General features: G+C 38.2%; 2 protein-coding genes across 2 annotated transcripts in view; both read left to right on the forward strand.

The window, feature by feature from the left end:
• Positions 1-743: 743 nt before the first annotated feature.
• LOC134530667 (uncharacterized) overlaps positions 744-21,160 on the forward strand; it is a 205,970-nt gene continuing 185,553 nt past the window's right edge. The window contains exon 1 of the mRNA XM_063365710.1: positions 744-2,702. The gene's annotated coding sequence lies outside the window, so the exon portion shown is untranslated. The remainder of the gene's footprint in view (positions 2,703-21,160) is intronic.
• LOC134530668 (uncharacterized) lies at positions 2,661-20,468 on the forward strand. Its single transcript, XM_063365714.1, has 2 exons — positions 2,661-2,790; positions 5,018-20,468. Exon 2 carries the CDS (start codon positions 18,258-18,260, stop codon positions 19,767-19,769), a length of 1,512 nt encoding a protein of 503 aa, XP_063221784.1. The 5' UTR covers positions 2,661-2,790; positions 5,018-18,257; the 3' UTR covers positions 19,770-20,468.

Genomic DNA, 21,160 nt, shown 5'->3' on the forward strand with positions numbered 1-21,160 from the left:
TGTTAGAGGACATTGTCACCATCTTGTTTTCGTCTGCTGGAGGACACCATCTTGTGTGTGTACTCGTCTTACCATCATGCTAGTTTTATTCTAACCCACTAGAATGCAGCAATCATTTATTATTACTGAAGTGCCCACTATCTTGAAATTTGGGTGCCATCTTGCAATCGTGTAATTATTTAGCTAGAAATTCAGGAAAAAATCCAAAATCCATAAATAAATTTGCAATTAATATACATACTGATTCGACGAAATCTGTTCTTGGTTCGATCCCTAGGCGATGCAAAATATCTTAATTTTATGTAAAAAAATATCAATTTCAATAATTAATGATCAAAGTCCTAAAAGAACCATATTTTCCAAATCAAACATCATCCTATAAGCCATTACGGCCACCATTTTGGATATTTGTATTAATTGACGTAGAAATTCGGAAACATTCCAAAATTTGCCGAAATAATAACTCATTAATTTACATATTTAATCGATGAATTCCTGTCGTCAGTTTGCTTCTTGACCAGTGACAAATGTAAATATATATTAATTAATTTTATATTTAGGTTTCCATTACCTTTTGCGGAGTTTATCAATCATTTACTCTACGAGAAAAAAAAACTCAAGAAATATACGACAATGTTCGACGTATTAAATACGTTAAGCCTAACATGAAAGTCTAGTTTTTGATACTTAGAATAACCTTTAAAATGTTCATGTACAAAACCATCCATACATATTGTCGCGGGTTGAAATTTTGCAGGGTTGTTGAAATCAAATTTAGGGACTTTACTGACGGGACTCTGGGCTGGCTGCTCTGTTCACTCGTCAGCGCAAGTGGCGTGACCATGTAATTGGGGCACGGGGCCGGCGCGGCGCGCTGCGGGCTTGCAGAATTTTGTTTGTTTGTTTGGCCGCGCGCTGGCGCAGCCACGGGCCGCAGTTACTGGGGCGCGCTGTCGTAACAAGCCGCGCGGTGTGGCCTGCACATTGGGGTAGAGGGGGGGTAGTCTTCCCAGATGTTCTAGTTAGTTGTTTAGTAAATTTGACTTCAATAACGAGCTTTTGTTATGGTAGGCGCGGCAGGGCGCGCGAATTTAAGCGCAAGTGAGTGGTGACTTCAGGCTCACTCAGGCGGAGGCTCACTCAGGCGGAGGCTATGCGTCTCACCTGTGGTCACGAGTTGTTAGTTCGTTCGTGATGTAGGAATTCAGGCTCACTCAGGCGGAGGCTATGCGTCTCACCTGTGGTCACGAGTTGTTAGTTCGTTCGTGATGTAGGAATTCAGGCTCTCGGGCGGAAGCTATGGCCGACGCCAGAGGCCACGAGTCGTTTAATTTAAGTTAGGTCATAATGTAGTCATCTTCAAGCTTTTGGGCGGAGGCAATGGCCCTCGTCACTAGTCGTTTAGTTATAATTTTTAAAATGTAATGTTCGTTCGGATTTTAAGGGCAGGAGAGGCCCCTACGTTAGTTTTAAGTAATCGATCAAGAAAGGCTTTTTGGAAAATGTGAGTATGGACTTATCTTTGTTTTAATTTTAAGTAGTAATTATGATTTGAGGTATTCGGAAGGACTAGGGAAGTGTTTAGTGAAGTTCTCTCATTCTCTCTCTTGTAAGGTCGTTCAATCGTTAAGGAAGTAAAGAGATTATTGTTTTAAATTGTAATCCCGCTATTTAAATGTTCTTTAAAATGATGTTGAGTATTTGACTTTAAGAATAAAATAATTTTAATTAAGTATTATGTTATTTTGCAAAATCTCCTTAGTTCAGCTCTCACCAGACATCCTGTACGGGATGACGAACCTATGATCCTAGGTACAGTAAAGTATTTTATGAAGTTAAGACTAGTTGATGCCAAGCGAGTTGTTTCTATGTAAAGAGCTACGATTCTCTCCCCCCTCTGAAAGTGGATCGTGACAGAAATGGCGGTGGCACCGGCTAGGTGCACGTGATAGAAATGGTAGAGTTCGCCGGATAGGTTCCATTTCTGGAGAGAGAGAGAGGTAGATTTTTATGTTTATTATTAAGTTAGTTTCAGCTTCTGATAGCAGGTTATTAAGAGTTTACTTGAGGAGAGGATTACGGAATTTAATCTAAGTGGAGGAAGTCTTTGAGATTTTTTTTTTGACGTAACAGATGTTTATTTGAGTATACTTGTAAGGATAAAGTTTATAGTGATAAGTTGTTTTAAGTCGTTGAGTTTATCGGGGATTTTTACGTGAGGAGAATACGTTATAATTTAAATACTTAATAAAGATAATGCAAGTGGTTTAGTTTTATTAAAGTTAATTTAAGATTGTAGGTTAAGAGAATTATAATTTAAAATAAAAATTTTTTGTCGTAAATAGGAATTATTTTCAAGTGAAGTTTGTTTTGTTGTCGTGCGCGTAGGAGACGAGACGTACGAATTAAATCAGTCGAGGGAAGGATAAACGTTAGAAAGGAATTAAAAAGAAAACGAGAGTTTATGTAAAAGAGAGTTATAGAATTTATAGTGATGTTTTGTTTTAATTAGAAAAATGTTGAGAGTTGTTTCAGAACGACACGTCAGTGGACGTGGCAGAGTGAACACGTGACGGGGAGGTGCTGAGACCTAGCGGAGAACGGAGGAACCGCAAGCGAGGGTTGGCGCACCTGATGGAATTCGGTGACGTCACGGGCTCATACGGAGACGTGGACAGGCCGTGACCTTGTTTTGATCAGCTGTACGGTAACTTAGCGATAAGAAAATAGACTATTGGTTGAACAAATTTAAATTTAAGTGTGTTTTAGAAGAAGAGGAACTTTCAGTATGTAAGTAATTTATTTTAAGAAGTGTATGATGTATAGGCTAGAAGCGTTTCGTTGTAAGTTGTTTATGTTTTTGTTAGTTAAATTCTACCTCGGTTTTAAAAATATTTTTTTGGGATTTGTAAACATTATTAAGGAGGTACACTATAAAATCGATAAGCATTGAGAAAAGTGGGAAGGATAGTTTTTGTGTGTAGAGGGAATTTACTCCAAGGGAACAGAGAGACAAAATTAATGTTTTCATTAGGGCGAGGGACCCTAAGGTGAGGCGTTGTGTCCCTGGGAAGAAAGGGAATTGTAGCGCAGACCATAGGAGATGGGCTGACTACGGAATTAAGGGTCAGGAGAATCCTGAGAGTTGTGAGTAGTTTGGGGCAGGAGTTCCCCATGGTAGTACCGAAGTGGCTATCCTGTATGGGATAGGGTACCATTTCAATGAAGTTTGTTGGTGGGGTTAGAGCCCCCTGTGTAGTGGGCCTATAGCAGATAGGCACTACAGTGAAATTTTTGGTTATTTTGTGAGGTAAATTCCCTGGAGGTTAAGTAAGATTGGATTCAGTTAGGAAGGAGGGAAATGAGAAACATTGCTGTAGAGAGTTAGTGTACTTGCCTAATGTGAAATTGAATTTTAATAAATTAATTAATGAGAAAGTTTTTTCTGGTCAAATAATAATGGAAGGGAATTAATTAATTTTTTTGAGTAAGGTGTTTTAAGTAATGAAATAAAATAATGTGAAGAAGTTTGAATAATTGGGGAGGAATTTCTTTAAGAGTTTAGATAATTGTTTTTGAATTTATTGAGATATTCAGCCAGTGGAGTTTGAGTATGAGAGATACAGTGAGATTTCAAGGAAATTGGTTGTTTATTAATTAGGACGAATGAGATTTTATGATTTAGAGTCAGTAAGCATAGTTAAATTTACGACATAATATTTGTTGACAGTTTACAGTTATTAAGGAGAAAACAGAGTAATCTATTTATTTTTATTTTAAGGGTTTGAAGATAAGATTATGAATTTTTTTTGGAAGTTTCTTTGGCATGTTGGAATAATTTTTTTTGATTTTTAGAATTTACAGAGAAAATTTAATTGATTTACATTAGTTTGGAAGTATGGAGGTTTAGTGTTCGATTAGCCCTAACTTGATGGTCGGATCCCAAAAGAATGCCGTAAAACCGATAGCCAATTGAGAGGAATGCGGTAGGCGCTTGTGTAGAGAGGGGTTGTGGGAAAACTCCTTGGGACTGATGGCAGATCAGGGGCCCTAAATAGTGTGTGATGCTGTAAAACCAGTGCAGGGAAAGCCTGGTATGCTTAAATTTTTGGGCACAGGTTATGTAAACCTGGGGTTCCATGGGATTTAGTCATGTTAGCTGCTGTGAGACATTAAGATTTCCAGGCTCCATAGTAAATTCAATGTAAATTTTTGTTTTCTTAAAATAATAAATTTGTTTTTAATTTTTTTGAGATATTTGATTTGTAACAGTGAATACAGACCCCGAGGAATAAGAGTTGTCATGCTGTGAGAGGAGAAGGTGGTAGGCCTAAAAGGGTACAGGCACCACAGAGGTTATGTGCATTGCATAATTTAAATATAAGGAAACTTGAGAATTTGAAATTTTGTTGTTGGTTTGTACACCCATAAGAAGAGTATAGGCAGAATTTTTATTGTTATGAGATGTCTAATTTAATTGAAAAGAAGAAAGTTTAAAGATGCAAGGTAACATTATTATTGTAATAATTGAAAGAGATTAAGAGGTAGAGAGAAATAGGCAGTTTTTGTTTGTAAGTACTAAAGTTTACATATAGAAATTTAGTAACTAAGAATGAATAATAAGTTAAGTCTAGTGTAAAAGTTTTTTTTTAAGTTTGTTAAGTTAAGAGTCACAAGTAAATTTTTTTTTAGAGAGAATGTCTTTGATAGGAAGTATTAGAAACTTATGGGAATTTTAGGGTAACATAAATAATGTAGGTAATGAATAATAAATAGATGGTAGGTCTTAAGTTAGGATTAACATTTGAAGCAGAATTTAATTAAGAAGAAGGAAAATAAATAGGCCTAATGAAAAGAACAAAAAAGGATTTTATGGTAAAGCATTTTTTTTAAGTAATAAACAATGAATAATAATGTTGTTTCAGGGTAATGTGTACTAATAATACAATTTTTTTTTAGGACCAAAGAACAGGAATTATGTAATTTAAATTAACATGTATTTTTGAAACTGTTACAGATTCCTTAAGATGAGCTGAGCAGCAGTCCAGTTTACAAGATGACAAGAGTTCGAGAGACAAGATACAAGATCACTGAAACAAGAGCCAAGACTGAAGATTCAAGAGAAGAGAAAGCTGGCAGCCATGGACTTACAAGTGGAGATTAATAAGGTCATGTAAAGTTTTATTTTTTTTTATGGAAGACAGTAACTGGAGTTTTTTTTTGTTATAAACATTATTTACAGAACTTTTTAGGTTATAGTAATGTAATGGAACTAGTGAGTTGTGGTAGCTGTCAAAAAGAACTAATACCTTAAGTTTAATTTTTAAAGTTAATTTTCTTAATTTACAGAGGGATTAGTAGTTTTTTTTAAACCTTATTTAGGTTGGAATTTAAATACAATAGCTTATTATAAATGTGTACGAACAGTTCAAGTTCACAGTACTGATAGGTAGGTCAGATGATCTTATTGATTTTGATGATTTGTTGTTTTGAGTTGATTTTTAGGTGTTGTGAATTAGACAATGAAATAGTTCTGAAAACTTAAATTATTTCAAGCTAAGAAATAGTAAAGTTAATTGTAACTCAAAGGACACCAGAATTTAATTTTTTTTTTTGAATTAGTAATGTTTGAAAATTTTATACTTTACAAGAAAGGTTATAAACAAACAGATCGGATGGAACAAGGATGCAGTAAATCACAATTTCATTTAGAATTATTGATTAGCTTTTGAGGTTATGAAGTAAAAGTAATTATAATTTAAAAGTTTGAATAAAAAAAATGTTTTTTTTTATTTGTTTGAAATAGAAAGTTTAAAAGTTAATTAGTCATGATCTAGGTGGGTGATGGGGTGGGAATTGGCCACTCTTTTTCCCTATAACCTCCCTAACATGGCCTTCTATTACATCTAACAGAAGAAAAAAAAAGAAGAAAAAGAAGACTTAGTACAGTACACTCCCTATTTAACGCGGTTGTCGGGGGACATAACTTTTACCCGCGTTGTTGCATAACCGCGATGTTTCGATGTGACCAAGGTCAAAAGGCATAAAACACCGCCTGTGTTCTAATAGGTCGGCAAGCACGCACAGTATAGACGGCCCGCCTTTGTGCGGACTTTGCATCCGCAGTTTTCACTAAACGCGGGTGAAAAAATTAAAATAATAAATTTTAAAGATAAATATGAAATGTTGAATTTTATTTTTTATTTTTCCGCATGCCGCGCACAGTTTGTCGCACGGCCTACGAGCGCGCCACACGCCGCCATACACACGTGCGGCACACAAGCTGCTGCCAGTCTCGTGGTGTCAGCCACAGTATCTGCTTCGTCTGAGTGTCCGTAACAAAGTAAGTGCAGTGTGTGCGGTTACACACGATTCTGTGTTCAAAGTCTTCTAAATAGAAAGGCCATAGTAATACTTCAAACCGAATATGAATCGCAAAGTACCGAGTTTGATTGACAAAATAAAAATTCTAGATTTACGTACTTACAAATAGCGTGTCTTTTGCAGAAGTATGCAGCAGATACGTGAAAAACTATTCTAGCATTCGTACAATATAAAATAAAGAATCGTCTATCATGTAAAGTGGTTAAACTTTGTTATCCATGCTTACATTAAATTATAAATGGTCACATGTGGGATACAAAAATTGCGCCAAAATAATTTTAGCGCAATCAGTGGTGCCGTATTAAAAAGTCTGTTAAACATTTTTTTTACTTATTCCATCAAACGCTGTGTCGAGTTGCTGAGTGTGTGTGGCTCGGATCGGCAAGTGTTATATTCCCCAGCCTCTGGTTAAAGGTCGGGAGGCCGCTACACATAAACATATCCGGGGCTTGTTTACTACCTCACGGTAAAAGTGGTACAGTATGGTTCACGTAAGTATTGGACCACTGGGAATTCCTCGGCAAAGTTAAAAAATACGCTAGCTGATTTACTTTACTATTTAATGTTAAAACATTATACCAAAGTAAAAAGATGAACGTGTATAATACAACGAATAATATTACGTCTGTAGGTTCAAGTTATAACAAAACATTTATATGTCAACACACGTGAACACGAGAAGTGTGCCGACGGAAATGAGTGAACTACTCAAGGTCACCAGACTTCCCCCCTTTTGGCTTAATCGCCCCTCTCATCACTGGCGCTTATATTCCACTCCTCCCGTCTACCCGGGTGTCTTGGTCGCATATTCTCTGCTCGCCTCTCCCCTCCCAGCGCTTGCCGTCAACCAAACCTATCCAAAATCAATCCCCAGCCGAGTCACGCTGGATAATGTCGCTGGACAGTGGGCTTTATCGGGTCCCCTGTCCGATGCTTTATTTGTGGGTTAAAAAAAATGTTAAGAACTAGTGTTTCAGAAAATAACACTGGGCTGGATTGGACCATAATGTGAAAACACTACAAGATAGAGGAATAATGTACGGAGATATCTTGTTTAGAATTTCACTGCGGACATTTTCTACGCCTAGGCTTTTTTCTGCCCGATGCTTAGTTTGTGAGTTACAACGCAAAATTATCCTAATCGGCTGTCAACCATTTATTCCATTATTATTACTGTAGAACCTCGTTAATCCGTGACGCGCTAATTCGGGAATCGGATAATCCGGGACGATTAAAAAGTGCAGAAAAAAAAAGAGAAGTAAAAATTGTCAGCGCTTGAAATTAACGTCACGCGGGCCGGCGGCCGGCAACCACTGCAAGCCATCGCGTGGGCCGCCAAACTCTGCAACGCTGTTTGTACCGACCCTTTGTGTCGTCCCCCTTTCAGCTGTCACATTTGTCACTATTTAAACTTGAGGGGGATGTCCTGATGTCTGCTTCCCGTCTCCCTTTGTTTCCACCCGCCAACGCACGGCAGGCGCCTGGCGAGTGACGTGTCTGGCTGGCATTCGGCTGGACGAAGTGGGATGAGTGGGAAGGGGGGGGGGGGGGGGGCTACCCAAAATTTATGTGTGCAAGTTCAGCACGATCTTATCTTTCTCTCTTCGGCTGTTGTAAATGACCGTGAACTAATGGCTAGGCAGTGCCGTATTTTTTTAAGCCGAGACTAATTCGAAGACGGCCCTTACCGTGAACGGATTATCCGGGTTTATTACTTTTTTTTTTACAGGATTTTAATTATCCGGGCATCGGCGGGTCCCAATTAACACGAATAATGGAGAGTTTACTATTTTTTATCCATCTGCTGCCAAGGCGCAGTAAGCCTCGGTAGATGTTACGTCACATGACCTTGGCCTTAACCCAGCTGCACGCCGGTGTCTGAGAAGCTTGACAAGACCTTCCTGGCTTTTAATCCCTAGTCCGTGAAATTCTGTAATCCGTGATTATCTCGGTCCCGACCATCACGAATTAACGAGGTTCTACTGTTATTATTATTATTATTATTCATTTCTGATTGGGGGACATGGTTTGACCCGCGATATACCCGATTCCGCGATCTATCGAGGCGCGGTATACCGGGAGTTTACTGTATTAGTTAGAATGTTTTTTCATGAAGATACCTGATGAACTTTTTTTTTATTGTTGGGAAGAATAGTAGCAAGATTAATCAGATGTTTTACTCAGAAGAAGAAGAAGAAGAAGATAAAGCAGTTTTATGACTCGACAAGCCAGAGATTGGTGTTTCCCCTCTGCGCTCCTATTGACTACGTTGTTTACTCTCATGGGATAGCTGGTTCGGCACCATGGAGAGAGATTGGTGGGCATTGTGGTTGCCCCCAGAAGAAAAGAAGAGTAGAAGAGGTTATGGGTGGGTCATGTGAACTGACCTTCAACCCAGTTACTTCGTGGGGACTATTTGCTGTATAGAGAAGATCAAGACTCAAGAGTTAGGGAAAATTATTGGAGGTCATGTTTCCCTTCCTTAAGTTTTTCCTATCAAATTATTTGCCTGATTAGATTATGCTAAGGGTGGGATACTTTATGTTAGCAGTTGAATTAATTAATTTTATTTTTTTTGTGTGTTTACATCCTTGCCCATCGATTGCAGTTTAGTAGTTAGTTTTGTATTTGTCAGGCGTGATGGTAATGCCTGTTGATGATGTTTCAGAATTGTAATCTGTTCGTGATGAGGATGGCACAACTCCGAAGCAGATGTGGGGAGAAGTTGTGAGCTGCCCTGGAAGCCAGTCCAGTAGCTGTTGGAGTTGAGTGGTGTTTGCTGATGGCCAGCCCAGGGAGCTACTCTTCTCGACAACACTGACTTCGAGGAGTTGCACCAACCTTCACGAGATAAGAGTTTAATTAATTGAAACACTGTAAGGACACTTAATTTTTTTTGAAGAACGAAAGAAGTATGGTAATAAACGGAAACCGAAAAAAAAAAAAATAATAATAATTATCAAGAATTTGCACATTGTTTAACGAATACTGAGAAACTAAGAACAGTAATTTAATTTGTAAAGAGAGCTTCACTAACAGAACAATTTTTTTTAGAATTGAGAACTCGAGCCTCTGAAGGTTCCTGTGAGAACAAACCAGATAAAAGTTTTACATTTAATTTTATGAATACTTGTTGTTTTAAAATAAATCTTATGCAGAATCTAGATGTATGTTCAGACAGCAAGGAACTAAGAAAATTATTATTTTTGTGAAATGAGGAATTTATAGTTATGGTTTAATGGAAAAAGACAATTTGTAATTTTGAGGTAGCTCGATGGGGCTCGAGCTCTGTGAGGGGAGGGTTATGTCGCAGGTTGAAATTTTGCAGGGTTGTTGAAATCAAATTTAGGGACTTTACTGACGGGACTCTGGGCTGGCTGCTCTGTTCACTCGTCAGCGCAAGTGGCGTGACCATGTAATTGGGGCACGGGGCCGGCGCGGCGCGCTGCGGGCTTGCAGAATTTTGTTTGTTTGTTTGGCCGCGCGCTGGCGCAGCCACGGGCCGCAGTTACTGGGGCGCGCTGTCGTAACAAGCCGCGCGGTGTGGCCTGCACATTGGGGTAGAGGGGGGGTAGTCTTCCCAGATGTTCTAGTTAGTTGTTTAGTAAATTTGACTTCAATAACGAGCTTTTGTTATGGTAGGCGCGGCAGGGCGCGCGAATTTAAGCGCAAGTGAGTGGTGACTTCAGGCTCACTCAGGCGGAGGCTCACTCAGGCGGAGGCTATGCGTCTCACCTGTGGTCACGAGTTGTTAGTTCGTTCGTGATGTAGGAATTCAGGCTCACTCAGGCGGAGGCTATGCGTCTCACCTGTGGTCACGAGTTGTTAGTTCGTTCGTGATGTAGGAATTCAGGCTCTCGGGCGGAAGCTATGGCCGACGCCAGAGGCCACGAGTCGTTTAATTTAAGTTAGGTCATAATGTAGTCATCTTCAAGCTTTTGGGCGGAGGCAATGGCCCTCGTCACTAGTCGTTTAGTTATAATTTTTAAAATGTAATGTTCGTTCGGATTTTAAGGGCAGGAGAGGCCCCTACGTTAGTTTTAAGTAATCGATCAAGAAAGGCTTTTTGGAAAATGTGAGTATGGACTTATCTTTGTTTTAATTTTAAGTAGTAATTATGATTTGAGGTATTCGGAAGGACTAGGGAAGTGTTTAGTGAAGTTCTCTCATTCTCTCTCTTGTAAGGTCGTTCAATCGTTAAGGAAGTAAAGAGATTATTGTTTTAAATTGTAATCCCGCTATTTAAATGTTCTTTAAAATGATGTTGAGTATTTGACTTTAAGAATAAAATAATTTTAATTAAGTATTATGTTATTTTGCAAAATCTCCTTAGTTCAGCTCTCACCAGACATCCTGTACGGGATGACGAACCTATGATCCTAGGTACAGTAAAGTATTTTATGAAGTTAAGACTAGTTGATGCCAAGCGAGTTGTTTCTATGTAAAGAGCTACGATTCTCGCCCCCCCCCTCTGAAGGTGGATCGTGACAATATACACCAAGCGACTGCGGACCGCGAGACCGGGTCATGAACAATGTCAGACATATAGACCATGAACACACAGTACACGCAAAAACTACGCATCGTTCACGCAGGTCAAGCATTTAATGAAAACGAAGAAATTTTGGACGGAAATACTACAAAACGAAAGCACATTTAAAGAAAAGGAGGTGCATTCTCTCATTCATTCAACTCGGTAGGTAGCGATCGTCAATGATAAGTTAGGATATAATGTGTCCAACAGTCTATGAATCCAACAGTTTTAAGTTCCAAAAGTCATTGGCTCATATAGTCATTGGTTCCATCAGTCATTGACTCCAAAAGTCTTTTGACTCCAAAAGTCATTGGCTCCAACAGTAATTGGCTCCAACTGCTCTTTGCTTCAACAGCTCCAATGATATTTGGCTAGAATTCTACGAGTCTAAGAGACTATGAGGTTACAAGGCTTTGAGTCTACAAGGATCTAGTAGGTTATGAGTTATACATGGCTGCGAGACTGCATGGCTAAAAGGCTGCGTGGCTACGAAACTACATGGCTATGAAGCTACATGGATACAAGTATACTCGGCTCCAAACGACAGCGAGACTGCATGGCTACTAGACCAATTGGTTACAAAGCTTCAATTCTAATAGTCTACAAGACTCCTCCAACTGCCTACTCTTCTACAAAGCTCCAACTGCTCCAGTAACATTATGATAAAAGATTACAAGGCTACTTGGTCACATAGCTACAAGCCTACGAGGCTACTTGGTTACGAAGCTTTAAGTCTACGAAGCTCCAAGGCATCATGACTACGTGACTACGATTCATGAGGTTACGAGACTACGTGACTACGAGTTACAAGTTTACGAGACTGCGAGGCTACAGAGCTCCGAAGCTTCTAGAACACAAGGTTACAAGACTGCGAGAATACAGGACTACAAGTCTACATAAGTACTTGGTTACGTAGATACAAATATACGAGATAATTGGTTACGTAGCTATACAAGTCTACGAAGCTATTTGGTTACGTAGCTACAAGTCTACGATTATACTTGGTTACGTAGCTACAAGTCTATGAGGCTCCAAGGCATCATGACTACGCGACTACGAGCCATGAGGTTACGACACTACGTGACTACGAGTCTACAAGTTTACGAGACTGCGAGGCTACAATGCTACGAAGCTTCTAATACACGAGGTTACGAGACTGCGAGGATACAGGACTACAAGTCTACATGAGTTCTTGACTACGAAGCTACAAGTCTACAAGGCTCCAATTACTACATCTGTCTTCGGCTGAATTTTCTCTTTGGCTTCTACAACTCCAAATGCGCCCAAAGCTCCAACAGCTGAAACAGCTCCAAAGCTCCAAATGCTGAAACATCTAAAAATGCTCCAACAGCTCCAAAGCTCCAACAGCTCCAAATCTACAACAGCTCCAAATGCTCCAAAGCTCCAACAGCTCCAAAGCTCCCACAGCTCCAAATCTCCAACAGCTCCAAATGCTCCAAAGCTCCAACAGCGCCAAAGCTCCAACAGCTCCAAAGCTCCAACAGCTCCAAATGCTCCAACTGTATATATATATACACACCTTGGTATTGGTGGTGTGAGGTCAGTCTAGGTAGCTTCCATGGAGGTAGGATCTGTTTTTTTTTTAATTTATTTGCCTTTACCGGTCTCGAACCAAGGACGGGAATCGATATAATCAATCAGTATTCTAATAAGTTAATTTTTGATGGTTTTTGATTTGTTTTCATTAAAAACGGATAGTAAATAAAGGTATTCAAGATTGCGTCCGTAACGATAATTGATACAGTGGTGACATAATTCAAAATGTCGGGTGTGATGTAAGACTTTATTATTACTTTTTATTGAGAATTTTTTAAATATATTAATAAATTACTGGTTTAGTCTAGCCGGAAATCGAACCGAGGACCGATATCGTTTAAATAACTAAACATTTGTAGTATGCAGTTTTTTTAAAAATATTTTTTGGAATTTTTTCGGAATTTCTAGCATTGAAATTGCGGATTTTCAAAATGGCGACCTTAACGAAACATGTAACATTAATAGAATCCAATATGGCGGTCGTAACGAAAAGTTAACAATGACATCGTACTCAACCAAGATGGCGGGTGTAACGAAACATGCAACATTTATATAAACCAAGATGGCGACCTTGACGATAAGTGCAATGAAGGTTTTAAAGATTTTTTTAAATTTTAATTAATATACATTTTTTTTAATTTTTAATATTTTTCCCGATTTTCTAACATTAAATTTATGGATTTTCAAATTGGCGGACATGATGTCATACTACATGATGATTGATTATATATATGCTATGATAAAAGTGGTGGGGGTCAGTCTGCCGATGGCTACCTTGGAAGATGGATCGTTAAAATTCCACTCATTGACTTTTTGATTTTAGGTAAAAGGAGAGGGGAAAAAATCCCGAGGAGAAAGGAAACACTAATATGCAAGAACGCGGCCTCGGAATAGTCTGCCCGTTCAAGATAATTTTGACCACTAGTGCTTAACCAGTGACAGAGCTGAGCGGTAATTTTTTTTTTGCCTCTGCGGTCCGTTCCGAGCAACTATTTTCCATAGAACCATGTACAGAGCCCAGCTCGCAAGACGTTAAGCCCGCACTGTACAAAGAAAAATTGGATATAAGATTACATAAGGTTTTATATATAATAAATTTTATGTGTACATGGCTTGGATGATATCATTGAGAATGCAAGAATGGGAAAAGAGAAGCTGCCTAGGAAAATGAAGGAGTTGAAGAACTCACGAAGAAGGCCCCAAGAAAGTCCAAGGAGGAAGTGGGGAGAGCAGATAAAGGAGTGCAGGAGATAGGAGAAGACTGGAATAAAGTGAAAAATGAGGATTGGTGGAGGGAAGAATAAGATGGAGGCATTTTACTTTGCTGACCCTGCCACAGACTGAAAGCAGTTGATAATAATGATTATATAAGATTATATTTAATACTTTCATTAATTTGATTATATGCATTTATTCGAATTGCCTACTGCCTGTTTAGTGTTTTATTACCTACTATAGATAGATGCAACAATTGACTTAAAACGAACAAAACTTTGTGTGGTGAAAATAAATTCATGTCAATCGTGAGAAATTTCAATTTCATTCGTTTGGAACCATGGCTCAAACAATGCGTAAAAAAAAAAAAAAAAAAAAAAAAAAAAAAAAAAAAAAAAAAAAAAACTGGAAAATTTAAAAATGTGTTATCGTAAGTCGCAAAATATTTAAAATCGTCCCTGAATCACCTGTGTGATTCAACACTTGTCTGCAAGTTCACTTCGGAAATCGTTACGAGATAAAAAAAAAAATGAAAGTGTCTGATTGTCTTAGGGTGCGAAGGAGGGAGGTGGGAAACACACGAGTGCTGTTTGAAGACGACTTCCAAATTTCGGCGAAAATAAACCGAAAGCGAGGAATTTTGGAGGGACTTGGAATCTTCAGTCTGCATTTGCATAATCACATTACTACGTTCCTACCCCAACCTTCTCGCATGTTCTTTCCTCTCTCTGGTCGCGCGCGGTGGTGAGTAATTAGCTGGCTGTGTCCGGCGTGTGCACTGTTAGAAGTCGCAGTAAATTTACGCATTTTACAACGAAGAATTTAACTCGAATAGACGAAGAGTCCTTCGTAATTTTAAATAACTGGATCTCCGTATTTCGACTTCTGAGTTGTATGTTTCATTCTAAACAAAGGCAAAGCGCACGCGTGTAGGTATCAAAGAAAAGTGTTCCTACTGTAGACTTACACATTTTTCTAAATGTTTTGTTAATATACCTATCAAGAATATTCTTTTGGATACACGCTCAAAGTGTTCGTAAATTTACGAAGATAGCTGCAAATTTACGAAGATCCCAGGATAATTTGTAACAAGTCCTCTACGTAAGTGTAAGAATAAATTTTTCACATTGTATGCGACGACGGACTGAACACACACGCGCGGCCGTGCTTTTTGCTTCCTGCCCGCAGTTGCCACAACTCAGTTAGGAATTAGTATTTAACTCGACTGTAACCACAGATAATTTTCTATCCCGAGCATGGAGTGGGTGTCTGTACTAATTTTGGAGTCAACTGGTTAGCAATTAGATAGAAACACAAATCGTAGCTGTAAAAACGCTAATATAGTAGAAGCATGGAGGTAAGAAGTTAGGGAGTTGGTGTGTAAAATCTTTGCCAAAACTTGAATTCAAATTGAGAACACCTTTCCCCTCCCTTTACTTAAGTACATAGAAAAAAGGTATATTGAAGTTTAACGCTAATTTCTTTCAGATGTGTTGGCATTATTTTGTTTATCTATATTCACTACATGAAGACATCTTTCCGATTTTTCATAGCGAGTTCTTTTCAAGCTTCTAAACAAATTTTTGTAGCATTCAAGCCTTTTTACAGCTGCAATTTGCTAACCAGTTGACTTCAACTTCAGGACAGACACCCATAGACTAATGCCTCAATGAGTGGGATATTATTTGATAGTGTAGCATGTGTGCTACAGCCTCTACCTTTGATAATGTTTATGTTGGTAGAAATGGTTAACTTATTTTATTAACTTTTTTGGATGCCCTGGTAATAAGAGTTATTTTGGATTTAAGTTTGTTATATTTTGTTTTTAAAAAGGAAATTGTAATTCTTGTTTAGTCTTATTATTTTTAATTGTAAGATTTTAAATTATTAAATTGGTCTTGAACGTTCAAGGACACTACCGAATATTTTGGTAATCGCTGCGCTAGGCGGCGCGCGAGCAAAACAGCTGAGTGTGTGACGTCAGGGGTGACTGGCGAGCGTGAGTCGCCTGGTGGGCCCGGGCGGGCGCGGACGTGAGTTAAACGCGGGTTGGCCATGGTGATGGTTACACATCGAAGTGACTTGCCGGTCGAACATCTGAATATGAGTGTTCCTTTTGAATATGAACGGGGTTCATATACATATATATAATTTAGAACGCGTTGGTACGATGAAACGCGAGTGGTTGGTGAGGCGTGTGTGAATGTTGCGAGGATTTTCCAATGATGAATTATGTGCGCCAAACAAAACTCCAAGACGGTACAGCGCAGGATTCGTGATATCCGTACAATTACCCGCAGCTACTGTAACGTGTTATGGCAAGGGTTTGCCATTAAAAAACACTCGTGAGCAAACGAGTGTATTTAGTGACCGGACATCTCGACGTCAAAAAAGCAAGTAAGTGCCAGCTGTGCCACTGCCCCGTTGCCCCCTTTGACCCCTGGTGCGAAACTATAATCTGTGGATTTTAGAGATTTAAATTAACGGACTAATAACACTGAAACTGGGATTTTACGTTCAGCGTGTTCACCCAATGCCTGCCAGACGTGGAAGAAAAAAGGCGTCGACCGTTAGAAAATGACTTAACTGAGAAGGGCTTGTTAACCCATAATTTGTAATTTGCTAAATTTTTGATATTTTGAGTTGGATGCTAATGTGCGTCAAATTTTTGCTAGATTTCGCCTATTTTATGGTAAATTCCGTTAATTGGTATTTACAGTAGTGCTACGCCCGGTGCGTATCTATATTTGTATTTGTTTTAATATGTTCTTATATATTTTTAATGCCTTTTGGGTAGATACATTTAATTTTTCGGAGCTCCGAAGTATATGATCCAAATTATACCTTTTTGGGGGATTTGTTAAAGTACTTTTTTTTAGTATTATTATATAGCATTTTTTTATAAGTAGTAATAGGGTAGGGTAAGTCCGGGGTAGATGGCCATACGATTGAGATGGCCAATCGTCATAGTTCGGCAACCGGGCGCAAGAATGCATCCCAATTCACTGTGTGTTGAGTTGGTGATGAGTTACGTGGAAGGTGTTGTTTACGCATCGGAAAAGCGCTATAATTGTGAGTATTTTTGCCTTTTTCTTTTTACTTTCTGTCTAAAATAATTCTCCTAGTCACCATTTTGGCCTGAAAATTAAAGATAATAAGTAAAAAAAAAGGGATAAACTTGTTTGTAGGTCTTTTTATACCTTCCCGGACATATGTAATCATTGAAGGTTCCAAGCATCATTCGCCATTATTTTTATGCTCCTTCGCCCTCTCACCCGTACAATCGGGATAGATGGCCATGCTTTATTCGGGATAGTTGGCCACCCATTAACCTCTTGCGTTTTCTATTATGAAAATAAATTTTTAATCTGTCTAATGGAATAACGAAAAACTTACATTTTTAAAATTTATGAAATCTTTATTTTACTGAAATGGTTTTCTTACCAAAGTATACTTAGCCACCCATATATTTTAATACAATTGTTTTATTATATTAATTTATTAATTTTGTGTAAAATACTTTTGTTTATCTTAAAAACTGTTTAACAAAAAATTTAAAATGTAAGGAAAAACAATACAAATTTTAACAATTATAATAATGAAAATATGTTATTTCTTAAAAGAATTTTCTCGCTTATAATATAGGCTATTTGAAAATCCGTGCACGCACATCATCACTTAAAATATTTTCACCAAAGAAACATTTTTTAAAACACAAAATGCTGTAAATAGTTTACAGATAGAGTAGGGTGTAACAAATCTACCTACATACTTAAAAGCAACGAAATTCGTTACTCTTGCCACCGAGATACCTAGTCGAGATGTAGTCTATGTGATTGCTCACTCGTCATCTTTGAACGTGGTGCTATCTATGATGTAGTGTAGAATATAAAGGCAAACTGCGCCGTGGTACTGTCTTGCAGCCCAATCTGTCGTGGAAATACTGAACTACTTTAAAAGAACGATTTATCTCTGCTAAAAAAGTATGTAACAGAAAAATATTTCACGCGAAATAACTTGGGTAGTTATATTCCACCAAGTCGGTAGTGGCCGAGTATACTCTGGTAAACAAGGAAGGGTCGTGTAATTATTGCAATTTCTTTTTGTTCTTTCTTTCTAGATGCCAAATAAATACACTCCTAAGGTGGGGAGTACTCGTGGTAGATGGAAAGCAGAGGATTTAAAACACGCTTTCGAAGCCGTCGAAAGTGGTACATCTGTCCGCAAAGCATCTGCAATGTTTAATATACCCAGAAAAACTCTTGAAAGAAGAATAAAACAAGGAAATATAACAAAAGGGTCAATGGGACCGAGTTCTTGTTTCGGCAAAGACAATGAAGAAAGACTTGTGCGTCACATAAAAAAAATGCAAATGAGTGGCTTCCCTCTGACTAGAGACGATGTTCGTAGTTTAGCATACAATTTTGCTACTCAGTTAGGAATCCATCATAGATTCAATAATGAAAACGAGAAGGCCGGATATGACTGGTTGTAACTATTTCTTTCGAGACATCCAGATATATCTGTGCGCAAGTCTGAGGGTGTTTCACTTGCTAGAGTTCAAGGTATGGACCGTAATGAAGTGGCAGAATATTTTTCTCTTTTGAAAATTATCTTGGAGGAAAACCAACTTATTAATAAGCCATCAGCGATATTCAATATGGACGAAACAGGCTTGCAGCTGAATAACCGCCCTGGTGAAGTTCTAGCTGAGAGAGGTTCCAAAGTAGTTCACACTATTACTTCAGGAGAAAAAGGAGAGACAATAACAGTCATAGCATGCTGTAATGCAGAGGGCGTGTTCCTCCCTCCAGTTTCGGTAATGAAGGGGAAAAACAAAAAACCAGAATGGGAGGATAACATGCCACCAGGCAGCATTGTAATGATGTCTGAAAAATCTGCCTATGTTAACACAGTTATTTTTTTTAATTGGCTTAAAAACCATTTTTTTCCTCGCAAACCTGCAGGGAAAGTACTGTTGATTATGGATGGCCATTCTTCTCACTGCAATTCTGTGGAAGTTCTTGAATTCGCAGACGAGAATGATATCATATTACTGTGTCTCCCTAGCCATACAACACATTATTTACAGCCACTAGACCGTGCTGTATTTAAATCTCTGAAACATCACTTCTACACTGCTTGTTCTAAGTGGCTAACAAACCATCCGAACCGAAAGATAACTAGGATACAGTTTGGTGAGCTTCTGAGTGAAACTTGGGGAAAAGCAGCAACACCTGAAAATGCGATAGCAGGTTTCAGAGCCACTGGAATCTACCCTTTCATCGTGGATGCTATTCCAGACTATGCTTTTGTTGTAAACTCCAGGTCTAGAGACAATGAAAATCGTGAACATGCAACACATAGTTTGCTTGAAACTAATTTAGAAGAACCTGGCTGTTCCAGAAATTCTTCTGGTGTTCCCAACGAAGATACCGAGGAAAATTCGCCTTCTGGTGTAAGTAACATGGAGATAGAACAGATTGACACTTACCCAGCCATTGAAGATCCCGGTACATCATGTCAGAATGCAGACAAATGCTTATTTAGCACAACTGTAGATCGCATCATGACTACAAACGTTACTTCACCGTCTACTTGTGGTGCCGATGCTATCTCGCCTACCAAAGTCCTGACTGAGATTTTGCCCATTCCAAAAACATCAAAACAGACGCCGAAACGTAAAAAACAGAAAGCTACTCTTCTAACATCTCCTGAAAATATTGCACAATTGAAAACGAAAAGAAAGAAGATGGACAAAATATTTCTAGGGAAGCAAAAGAAGGCTATGCCTATGCAGGCATATAACACAAAATCAAAGCAGAGGAAAGTACTTCGACCCAGAAGAAATACTTCGTCAAGTAGCAGTTCAGAATCGGAAGTAACATTGCAGGACGAATCTAGTGACGATCTTGATCAAGAAGACGAGGAGTGCATCGGTTGTGGTGAAGACTACAACCTTACAGTACTGACATGTGACTGGATAAAATGTGTTCGCTGTCGTCGTTGGTTACACGAAAACTGTACTAACTTTACTGATGTGTGCAACAACTGTGGAAAAGCTATAACAAAGCAGTGAAAGACTAGTTTCGTCTTATTTTGTGTAATGAACCTGTAGGTGTTTTTTAGTTTAATTTTCGTCCATGTTTTATGTTACCAATCAGCACACTTCATTTCATAACTTAGCAAAAGGGTTCCACTTGATTTATGTCTTTAAACATGTGTATGTATTGTTCTTTACAGATTATTTCGGCAAACTCTTTGGTTGGCCATCTGTCCCTGAAGCATATGGCCATCTCTACCGGTACTATGGGTGAGATGGCCCAGGTTGTCTAAAAATATTTTAATGAACTTTCTTCTAAACTATACAATTGGGACTATCATAAAAATATTACTTCATAAATTTAATATACAATGAATGCTTTATCAATTAAATCAGGAATTTTACCTAATATATTTATTTAATTTGGGCATTTAAAAAAACTATGGCCATCTACCCCGGAATTACCCTATGTATTTTATGATGTATGCGCTGATTTGTGATGAAACGATTTTATGGTATATTTATATATATATATTTATTAAATGTTGCCATATACTTTATGCATATTTTTAACTTGCTGCCTCCTCTCACTGTTCGCAATCTTATTAGTATTTTTTGAGCCTGCCATTAGTTTGGGTTTTAATATTTTTTTGGGTTTACCTGCGCTCGCGGTACGGGGCAATATAGGAGTTTACTGTGTCGCGGGTTGCGGAAGTTGTTTGGTTTGGCCGGGGTTTAGGGCCAAACTTTACAAAGAGTAGTGTGGCGCACTTTGTAAAGTTTGGCCCTAAACCCCGGCCAAACCAAACAACCCGCGACACAGTAAACTCCTATATTGCCCCGTACCGTGAGCGCAGGTAAACCCAAAAAAATATTAAAACCTAAACTAATGGCAGGCTCAAAAAATACTAATAAGATTGCGAACAGGGAGAGGAGGCAGCAAGTTAAAAAGACGCAAAAAGTATATGGCAACATTTAATAAATAAATATATATATATAAATATACCATAAAATCGTTTCATCACAAATCAGCGCATACATCATAAAATACATACCCTATTACTACTTATAAAAAAAAGCTATATAATAATACTAAAAAAAATACTTTAACAAATCCCCCAAAAAGGTATAATTTGGATCATATACTTCGGAGCTCCGAAAAATTAAATGTATCTACCCAAAAGGCATTAAAAATATATAAGAACATATTAAAACAAATACAAATATAGATACGCACCGGGCGTAGCACTACTGTAAATAACAATTAACGGAATTTACCATAAAATAGGCGAAATCTAGCAAAAATTTGACGCACATTAGCATCCAACTCAAAATATCAAAAATTTAGCAAATTACAAATTATGGGTTAACAAGCCCTTCTCAGTTAAGTCATTTTCTAACGGTCGACGCCTTTTTTCTTCCACGTC

The sequence above is a fragment of the Bacillus rossius genome, chromosome 3 (assembly GCF_032445375.1).
Source record: "Bacillus rossius redtenbacheri isolate Brsri chromosome 3, Brsri_v3, whole genome shotgun sequence".
Lineage (NCBI taxonomy): Eukaryota > Metazoa > Arthropoda > Insecta > Phasmatodea > Bacillidae > Bacillus > Bacillus rossius.